Source organism: Erpetoichthys calabaricus, chromosome 16 (assembly GCF_900747795.2).
Source record: "Erpetoichthys calabaricus chromosome 16, fErpCal1.3, whole genome shotgun sequence".
NCBI classification, from domain to species: Eukaryota; Metazoa; Chordata; class Cladistia; order Polypteriformes; family Polypteridae; genus Erpetoichthys; species Erpetoichthys calabaricus.
Genome location: NC_041409.2, coordinates 96,833,490 through 96,843,750, shown reverse-complemented (window position 1 = coordinate 96,843,750; position 10,261 = coordinate 96,833,490). Strand labels below are relative to the sequence as shown.

At 50.9% G+C, this 10,261-nt stretch overlaps 1 protein-coding gene across 2 annotated transcripts; it reads left to right on the top strand.

Moving 5' to 3' along the window:
• The first annotated feature begins 1,888 nt into the window (after nt 1-1,888).
• Nucleotides 1,889-9,824, top strand: dact1 (dishevelled-binding antagonist of beta-catenin 1). Of its 2 annotated transcripts, none has more exons than XM_028821735.2 (4): nt 1,889-2,464; nt 4,001-4,130; nt 7,502-7,657; nt 7,951-9,824. In XM_028821735.2, exons 1-4 carry the CDS (start codon nt 2,270-2,272, stop codon nt 9,615-9,617), a joined length of 2,148 nt encoding a protein of 715 aa, XP_028677568.2. In that variant the 5' UTR covers nt 1,889-2,269; the 3' UTR covers nt 9,618-9,824. The 2 variants fall into 2 exon arrangements, with proteins under 2 accessions (XP_028677568.2, XP_051775988.1); XM_051920028.1 differs by lacking the exon at nt 1,889-2,464 and adding an exon at nt 3,351-3,701.
• The last annotated feature ends 437 nt before the right edge of the window (nt 9,825-10,261 follow it).

Genomic DNA, 10,261 nt, shown 5'->3' with positions numbered 1-10,261 from the left:
TGCCCATTATTTATTAAATAATTAATTTTTCATTATTATTATTTCATTATTCATATTAAATATTCGTTAATATTATTAAGCAAATTAATTCCACGTTTAGGGTTGGGAGACCGGAGCCTGCTACAGGACAGGGCGCAAAGCAAGAGACAAGCCTAGCCAGGGCACCCACTCATGCCCATGGGGTCACTTCTGAGCCACCAATCGATGTCTTTGGGGACATTCTTACCTGCAGGCCTGGCTTCAGCTGGTCATTTAGTTGGCTTAAGCCCCACCACCACCACCCACGCTTTTCCCCCTTCTAGTATTTCAATACCCCTCTTGAGATGGATGATAGTGCAAGGCTGGAAGATAAAATGTGAAGACAAGAAAAAATGAAGGGGTCTGAATACGTTCTAAATACACTGTATAGTGCCTTTCGTGAAACTGTGACTTGGAATTCATTATGAGGGATTGTACAGCCAGTCTTAAATTACACGAGTGGAAGTGTCCTCACAAAACACAGTGCAGTCCAGCATCAGAAACAGAATACAAAGGTAAGGAGAGAACTGCAATTACAATGGACACCGGGGGGCACTAGTGCTGCCGGGATAGGCCTCTGCCCCCCATGACCCTGAATTGTATTAAACAGGTTTGAGACTGTTATGCTATATGTCATATCATGTTGTGTCACTAAAAAACATGACTGGAAAAATATCCAGTGTCCTGCATGGATTCAAATTCTGTGCCCTTATGTTACATGTGTGGATTTCTCGTTCCACATCCCCTAAGATGTTCCCGTTAGATTGACTGGAAACATTTACATTGGGTAAGAATTGGGGTGTGGGGATGCAGCCCTGTGTTGGAATGGCACCTGATCCAGGGTTGGTCCTGCCTTGCACTGTGATGGGCATCTGCCGCCCTATATATTATATTATATTATATTATATTATATTATATTATATTATATTATATTATATTATATTATATTAGGATTGAGAGCAGTGTGCTATATAGAACGAGATTCCAGGCCAAAAAAAAAAAATCCTGCCGATCTGAGAAATAGAAAAAGGAAATTAAAAAAGATGCATTAGTTAAGAGGGATAAAAAAAAATGGAGGAATGGGTAGATGAATGTCTCAGATTCAGCGAGGAAATTCCCTCCGCTTTAGTTTAACCGAAGCAACAAAGAAGGAAAAATGAGGGGAACGTGTTGCTTTTGCGCAAGGCATCGGAAAAGAAACGGACATTGTGTGTGTGCGTGCGTGTGTGTGTGTGTATTCGTCTATATTGTACTGACGCCGCCAGGGGGCGAGGTTGAGTCTAAGCGTCGTTCAAATGTCGTTACTGCAAGTTTATAAATCGTATCAGTCTAATTTCTGTGTGTGTGGATATGTGCTCATTTATCAAAGTCTGGAACTGTTTTTTTCTAGTATATGGTCACATAATAATAATAATAATAATAATAATAATAATAAATCAGAAACCAAATCAACACGAGATACTCACGCACTGCGGGAAGGGTAGCCGCCCCGTTATTTGCCAAAGCATTTCCCCTTTTTAATTTTATTATTTTAATGTTTATTTTAAAAATCACATTACGATGAACGACACGCGGGTCAATCAAGGACACAACGCATACATTTTAAGTTTCCTTTCCAACGAAAACTGAGATTTATTGCAGATTTTTTTTTTTCACTCACTCGTAAACTCGACTGGCCAATAAAGCTTCTTTGCAGATTCCAGACACAAAGACCGGCGGTTTTACTTTTGTCTTTCCGTTTAGCGGCTCGAGTGGTCCCCCTCTGAATTGTCTCGTGGAGCACTTCGAGTATAAATGGACTTGAAACAGGACCAGAAGCCCGGTGCCCTGGAGCTCTCTGCCTAACGCTAGCTAACGGTTTCCATTAGTATTCGTCTCCACGTCACCCGGCGGCCTTTAGGACCCGGAGGCGCCGCGCGCATTCTTGGGCTGCGCAGCTCCAGTTAAAGTCTACGCGGGTTGGCCGAGCGCGCAGTCGGCCGGGCGGGACGCCGCAGGGCTGCTCGTACTTGAGGGGAGGATGTTGCCTGTTGGTGAGGGCGGAGGAGGGACGCTTTAAGAGGAGCTTTTCACTCAGACCTTTTGGTAAACGTCCGCGGGGCAGAAGGAGACACTCAGCGTTTGCTGCCGGATTTTTTTTTTTTTTGCACGTTAGCGAATTCACCGCCGCCTTTGCTTCGCTGGCTGCGAGCCCGATGTAATCCAGCGACCAGAAGCAGTCCGCCCCTGCCGCCGGAGCAGCCTGGACACGATGGACGGGGAGCCCGAAAGGCTGAGGAGCCGGGAGAGACTGGAGGCGTCCCTAGCCGGACTGGGAGAGCTGGAGTACCTGCGACGCCGCCAGGAGCTGCTGGTCAGGAGCGCACTGAGGCTGCAGGAGAGGAGCTACCCGAGCCCGCAGGACAGGCTGCTGGAGGAGAACATCTCCCTGCTCAAAAAGCAGCTGGTGAGTAACGGGCTGGGACTGGAAGGGGGGTGGGCGGCCGAGCCGAGTGGGTCGAGACCCCCTCTCATGCACGGTGTTAAGACAGCCGAGAGCCCCACTCGAGTGGGCTTGTCAGTGTCGGCCGCGGCGCAGTGGCGGACCTCCTGCTCTTTCCACGCGCTTGTCATTTGTAAGTCGCTTTGGCTTATCAAAGTAGCGCGGCTTTACCAGGTACGTCCACCGGGGGGCGTAGAGACCCCGTAATGGGTTGGATTGGATCGGAGTTTTGTGACGGGTCAGGCTGTCTTGGTTTGGGGGGGTGGTGGTCTCAATTTGCTTTTGCCACGTCTCAGGACTGCAGTAGGTAGTGTGTGTGTGTCAAGGTCGAAGGCCCCTTTGGAAATGACACTCTTCTCCCTTTCACGGGTCCCCTCGCTTTGTTTCTCGCCTGTCACGTCACCCCCTTTTTTTTTTTTTTTTACTCTCTTTTGTGGCTTCTTGAATGGCACGACCGTGCCCAGTTGTGGCTGAGGTGCCATTGTTACCTGGCACGCTCTCCCCTGCTGGCTGGCGTAGGTGCTGCTGCTGTTCTCGTCTCACCCTGATTGGAAAAGGAGGGGAGGAGGCTGGAAAATGAAGGCTCTGCCAAAAGTGACCTGCCTGCCTCATTTATGCAGACGGGCCATCAATCACATTGAGCTTCTGTCAAAGGCGTTGCGTTAGGATCGGGAGGGGGGAGTGGGGGGGGGGGGCGGGGGTGGGAGTGTCTGCCTGTGGAGGGACACCGTTGGCACTAACTTTGGTTTGGCGTGTAAATGAGGAAACTCCCTTTACCTTTTTATTTCTTTTTTTTTTTTAAAAAACAAACACCATATGGCACCAGCGGTGCTCCCTTCACCGTGACACGGTGACAAGTTAGAGGGTGGATCAGTGCCGCTCGAGCCGTCGCTGATTAGCGTGCGAGCCCCTTGCTAAAACGCTGGCGACGACTCCCTGGAGGTCTGCCTGAACTGCGAGTGCGACTGTAATTTATGGCTCCTCTAAAAAACAATGAAATCTCTTCACCCGAAATTAAAAGCTAAGGCCGCGTAATCGAATTGCGGACGCGCTAAACGCAGGGGCCGTTCATTTGGAGGGCAGACTGGGGGTCGGCGGTTGTACAGCCATGATGGCGCAGCGGACCCCGTCGGGTTGGTCAGCACCGACTTCCAGGCTGAGCAAAGATTGGAACTCCGAGGTGTGAAGCTGGCCTTGCCAGGTAATGCCCATTTCGCCACTCCTGGTGCCCGCGTTGCCCCCCCCCACCTGCACAGCACTATTCCCTCGCCGCGCCGGTCACTAATTTGTGCCGCGAGTTCACATGAGACATTCCTTGCGCATTTTTCTTTAATTGCAAGCAGATTCGAGCGCCGTGTTGCCAAGCTTCTGGAGGCTTTGCTGTCTCCGTTAATAAATCTGCTGAGGCCGAGCGCTTCAAACAGCTGAGCTCATCTCGTCTCTGTTTTCCTTTTTTTTTTCCTACCCCCCCCCCCCCACCCCCAATCCCCCCATGTTCAGAACTGCTTGAGGAAGAGGGACGCGGGTCTCCTGATGCAGTTGCAGGACCTCGACCGACAGATCAGCGAGCTGAGGTTGGATTCTGAGAAACCTTCTGACCACGTAGAAGCCGACAGCCGGCCCAGTTCAGGTAAGATGTGCTCTTTGACCTCATGGGGGGTGGTCAGCGACCTACGTGGGGTACACCAGGTGGCCATTTATGGGGTTAGGGAGACTCGAGCGAGTGGAACGTAGTGCTAGTCACGCTAGTGACTCGAGGTCACGGTCAACACCACTCATAACCACCATCAGGGACAGTAGGGGAACAGGACCCAATCTGAGTGGTCAATTGATCAAACGGTAAAGGCAATGGCACCAGGATGGGCATGTGGCATCAGGGGGCACAAAGTGGACTGATGAAATCTGGGGCAGCAGCCAGAAAGGTGACCGAGAGGCAAGTGTACTCATGAAGCAAGTTGGAAAATACAATGAGACAAGGGGCCAGCAGGTGGCGCCTCCACCACAACAGGCGCTATATACAGCAGCTTGAAGATGGAGTGGAAAGCTTGGCAGTTGTGGGAGCTCAATGTGTTTATGGGCCTGGAAAACAAGCAGGACCTTTGGGAATGCGCGGGGCTCTTTATTTTTGGCTGCGCTGAGTGCTCGGAATTCTGCCGGAGAGCAGCTGACTAAACACGGCAGACCTGGAAATGTCAAGGAGTGCATTGGAAGGCGTGGATCTTCTTTCTTTCTTTCTTTCATTTATTTGTAGTCCTGTATTTACAGTAGCCTTTAATATGCCATCCATCCAGCTTACATTAAATAAAAGTAGAGACTGACGTGCCAGTGCATTAATACGTCTGAGCCTCCCGTGGCCCTGTAGGTTTAGAAAAAGGCAGGACTGTGATTTTTATACCACATGGGTTATATAGTGCCTTTCATGGTGAGGGTTGCTACAGAGTTGACTATTATATCACTTTAGGTTTTTATTTATTTCATGCTGTAGGTTGGTGTAGTGCCTTTCATTGTGAGACTCGCTACAGAGTCTTTTCAAACTTTCCTTTGCAATATGGCGCCTTGCTCAGGACATTAGGTTTTTCTTTTGTGTTGTGGATCATATAGTGTCTTTCATTGTGGCGCTTGCTACAAACTCTCTTCGTGGCTTCCCTGTGCGTTGTTACAGCGCCTGGCACAGCACGTGGTGTTCTGTGAATTAAGACTTTTCATTTCTTTTCGCCCCGTAGATTATACAGTGCTGCTCACTGTAAGCCTTGCTACAAAGACCTGCACAAGTTTCTCTTTCTTTGGTGCGATTATTCCATGTGCCATATAGCGCCTTTCACAGCACGTACTCTTATCTCACCTTAGGATTCTCTGTCTCACAATGAGAGGCACTATATAACCTAAAAGGGTCCTAAAAAATGTTTCAGTCTTTCTTTGGTGCAATTCTTCCATGTGCTATATAGCACCTTGCACACCACATGGTCATATCACTTTCGTTTTTTCTTTCTTTCTTTCATTGTGAGGCTCGCTAAACGTTTCCTTTTCTTTGCGCTGGTTATTCCGTATGCCATGTAGTGCCTTTCACAGCATGGACTGTTATGTCACTTCAGGATTCTTTCTTCTGCTTTGCAATGGTGTCCACTCTATAACTCTTTATTCATAGAATTAGTTCTTTCTTTCTTTCACTGTGAGGCTTACTAAATGTTCCCCATATGCCATGTAGTGCCTTTTATGCCCACTTTAGGATTCTTCCTTTCACTTTATAATGGCTATCACTATGAGAGGCACTATAAAGTCCAGTAAAAGTTTCACCGTCTTATATATGCTTTATGGAAGATATGGAACGAGATGATCCACCGTGACAACCCCTAACGGGAGTCGCCGAGAGAAGAAGAAGATATACAGTATGCTACATAGCGCCTTGCACACCACATGCTCTTATATCACTTTTGGTTTTTATTTCTTTCTTTCATTGTGAGGCTTGCTAAACGTTTCCTTTTCTTTGCGCTGGTTATTCCGTATGCCATGTAGCGCCTTTCACAGCTTGGACTGTTATGTCACTTCAGGATTCTTTCTTCCGCTTTGCAATGGTGACCACTCTATAACTTGCAAGGTCCTGTACAAGTTTCACCGTCTTTCTTTGCTGTGATTCCACACTATGCTGTATAGCGCCTTGCACGTCACCTTAGGTTTTCCTCTCTTTCACACAAATTTCATTTCATTGTGAGGTTTGCTAAACGTTGTTCCTTTTTTTTTTGGTGTGAGTATCTCCCATGTGGAAAAGAAAAAGTTTTATTTCCTCACCGAAAAGCAAAGAACGTAAGAAAGGGACATGACGGCCTTCATGGGAGGGGGGTGTCACTGAATCCGTGTGTCTCTGACCTCCTTTTCTTAACCAGAGGTCCGTGAGGGTCAGATAAAAATGAACATTTATATTCACTGCCCAGCTCGGTACGGTGGATTTACAGTAGATGTAGCAGTAGTAATGGTAATGGTAGATCTGTTTGAATTTGCATAAGAGGATTATATTTCCTAATTATAATGAGGGGCCATTACTTTTTGCATAATAAAGAAGAGTTTAATAATACTGTGTGTATGTCAAATACGTATGAGCCAATCAAACCTCGATAAATAAATAAAGTACATTCTATTCATTGCAGGCGAAAGTTGTGTTTATGTGAATATTTCTGGCGAATGGGGGGTCCATAGCTTTCATCAGATTCTTAAAGGGGTCCGTGACTCATAAAAGTGCTTAGAGCACAGAAATTCCCTTTTTTTTGTCTTTTATTGGTCCATATGGGGTGGCACGGTGGCGCAGTGGGTAGACCTGGGGACCAGGGTTCGCATGTTCTCCCCGTGTCCTCCCGCAGTCCAAAGACATGCTGGTTAGGTGGATTGGCGATTCTCAATTGTCCCGAGTGTGTGCTTGGTGTGTGTGTGTGTTTGTGTGTGTCCTGTGTTGGGTTGGCACCCTGCCCGGGATTGGTTCCTGCCTTGTGCCCTGTGTTGGCTGGGATTGGCTCCAGCAGACCCCCGTGACCCTGTGTTCGGATTCAACGGATTGGAAAATAGATGGATGGATGTTCCATATGTTATATAGTGCCTTTCACTTTCTTTCTTTCAGCCATTTCTCTGATTGACTCCCCCCCCCCCCTCCAGTCACCACACCCCCTCGCTTGACCAAGTGAGCGAGAAAGTCCAGCTGACAGGGGGTGGGGTGGGGGGGGGGAATAAGAGCTGGGTGGGGGTGGGGCTCGAAGGAGGACCACCAACCACTTCACCGGGCTACAGCCCCCCTTGTCCTTATCTGCTAGAGATAACAGAAGAAAGAGAGAAGGCAAAGGGTGGCGGGTCGCTGGGGGTGAGCGGGCAGCGTGTCAAGTGACAGTAGATGCCATGGCAGCCATAGGAGATCAGATAGGCATGGGTGACGTTAGGGCCGCTTTGGGGTGGGCCGGTGTGGGTTGCCCGGCGGGGTCCGCTCCCGTCTCACACGCCCTTCTTTCTTTCTGCTCGCAGGTTTTTACGAGCTGAGCGACGGGGCCTCGGGCTCGCTCTCCAACTCCTCCAACTCGGTCTTCAGCGAGTGTTTGTCCAGTTGCCACTCCAGCACCTGTTTCTGCAGCCCTTTGGAGGCATCCCTGAGCATTCCAGATGGTCAGCCGAAGTGTGCAGGTGAGGCCCGGGGTCAGTTCTGTCTATTTTGGGTCATTGGCTTGCCAGTTGTGCCTTTGCTGGGGATGTCGTTTTTGAAAGGAGACCCCAAAGCTGACGAATGGCATGGCATACGAGCAGCTTGCCAGTGTCATTTTCTCTTTGCCAGCAATAATGGAAGAATGGACAGCCGCTAAGCTACAGAACTAGAATCTGACCGTCTTTGTGAACCTGGGCACATGCCCTCTGGTGACATCTCGCGGTCCCCTTCTTTACATTTACAGACCTCCTAACGCGTATCTTTTTACTTTCAGATGACCTCATGGCTTGGACGGAGTGTGCCGACGGGCACTGCCAAGATCAACACTTGGGCACAGGTAGGCGCTCTGCCTCTGTCCCCGTCGTTGACGGGTCACCCGATGTCCAGATCAAGTACCAGTGTGACCTGATTTCACGAAACGGGATTGACGTCTATCGTTACCCAAGTCCGCTTCACGCCGTGGCTGTGCAGAGCCCCATGTTCTTCCAGTCGCTCGTTGGCCACTTCAGAGATGAAGCCCTCCAGCTGAGAGGCAACGACTCGGCCAAGGGTGACCCGACGCCAGTGCTTCAGAGCCCCTTTTCACCACCCACCAAGCGCCTAGAATCTTACATCCTTGGACTCCTACAGAAGCGGGCACAGCCCGTGAGGACTAACAAGCCCAGGACGAGTGTCAACGCCGACCCTGCCAAGGGCATCCTGAGACAAGGGAGTGTTTGTGCCAAGCAGGTGACTGGTGGCCCTCAAGTCAAAGCTGCCAGGACGAACTGCACGAGGACAGCCGATTGCGGTGTGCAAGCATCTCCTGGCAAGCAGTGGCTGGCTGAAGCCAAAGTGGAGCTGAGACACCCTGCTGCCTGCCCATGTCCCCCTGACCAGCGTGGGGCAAGCGGCAGCCTTCCAAAGAAGAGAGCGCCAGGGGTCACTAAGGGTCTTCCACTCGGAGGCGCCGGTGAGGTGAGCCAAACCCACGTGCTCGCCTCGCCCAAAGACACGGTGCGGAGGCATTCTGCCAAGGCTGAAGAGAGCAAAGGGACCGCGTCCCCCAAGAAGGGCCTCAAGCTGCCCGCCGTGGATGAACGGCCCATTCTAGAGCTGAGGAGCGAGGGGTCGTCCTCTCAAAGTCTCGAGGAGGGCAGCAGACATATGGTGAGTGCCCACTGTGTCCCTGCCCAGAAGCAAGCAGTGAAGCTTCGAAAGGGCCTCAGAGCGGTGAAGGTCGTGAAGACGAGGAGTGCCACCAGCAGAGGCAAAGCGCAGGCCAACGTGGTGCCCGAAGCGTGTCGGGAGAAGTCAAGGACGGCCAACGTAAAGTATCGCATCCCAAGTGAGGCTCCCAAAAAATCCTTGAGTAAGACGAAGAGAAATGGCAGCTCCCCGAATGATGGCGGCCCACCGGTCCGGCACTCTAAGCACGCCGGGCACAGCCGGGAAGTTGTACTGACCAAGCCGAGGTACAAGAGGAGCGACTACCGGCGGTACAAGACCCTGGGCGACAGCTCGTATGACGAGGCCCTGCGGCGGGCCAGGAGGCGGCACAAGAGGGAGGCGGCAGGGCAGCTGTCCACCCTCTACATGCCGTCCAAGCTCTCGTACCCGAGCCCCTACGCGTGCACGGGCAGCGACTCCGAGTACTCGGCCGAGTGCGCCTCGCTCTTCCACTCCACCGTGCTGGACACCAGCGAGGACGAGCAGAGCAACTACACCACCAACCGCTTTGGCGACAGCGAGTCGAGCGTGGACGAGGCCGACTTCGTCAGGGACAGCAGCAGCTCGGGCGACTCGGAGGAAAGCGGGGGGCTCGTCTGGCCACAGTTTGGCCAGGCGCCCACTGGCCCCCCGCAGGCGGAGGCCTTCGTGAAAATCAAGGCCTCTCATAACCTGAAGAAGAAGATCCTCCGCTTCCGCTCGGGATCCTTAAAGTTGATGACCACCGTGTGATGGCCTCCAGACGTCCGCGCGGCCCGGGTCGGCGGCCCAGCCCTTAGCCTCTAAGGCACGTGAACTGGACCGGTGCCCGCGGACACTGCCGTATTGGGCTTTTTTTTTTTTTTTTTTTTCTCTATTTATTGCTAACTGTGGATACACGAGTGTAAATAGAGTCCCGGGATTCGGGTGTCCATTTTTTAATAAAGATATTTAAAATGACTGGAAATGACCAGCTGCTCTGTTTGGAGTCCGGCACCTTCTTCTCTCCATTCGCCATATGGAGCTCGTGTCCTGGATTCAGTTAGGGGGGCTCCATGGATTTTGCATGTTTACCCACTGATTGAATGGGCATCCCGTCTGGGAATTCTGCCTTGTACCCCATGCTGTCAGGTCAGGCTCTGATACCTCACTTGGGCTAAGCACCTTTTAGCATCGCAGACCACTGAGTAGTCGTGGTGACCTGCAGGGTGCGTCCCACTGCTGTCGCTGTGCTAAAACAGTTGGGGGGGGGGGTGTTAATGGTGCAGGTCACTTTGAGGTCTGTGTCCCCTGAATGCCAGTCCAAAGCCAACATCCGAATAACGTGACAAACAGCCAGTGTTTATTATATATAGTGCCGTCTGAAGAGTTTAAATCCGTTAGACCTCAGTGCCCAC

Bases quoted from the DNA above. Each gene is read 5' to 3' on its own strand.
- dact1 (XM_028821735.2), top strand. From the start codon at position 2,270: ATGGACGGGGAGCCCGAAAGGCTGAGGAGCCGGGAGAGACTGGAGGCG. The intron at 4,131-7,501 runs GTAAGATGTGCT...TTCTGCTCGCAG, and splicing joins CGACAGCCGGCCCAGTTCAG to GTTTTTACGAGCTGAGCGAC. The intron at 7,658-7,950 runs GTGAGGCCCGGG...TTTTACTTTCAG, and splicing joins TGGTCAGCCGAAGTGTGCAG to ATGACCTCATGGCTTGGACG.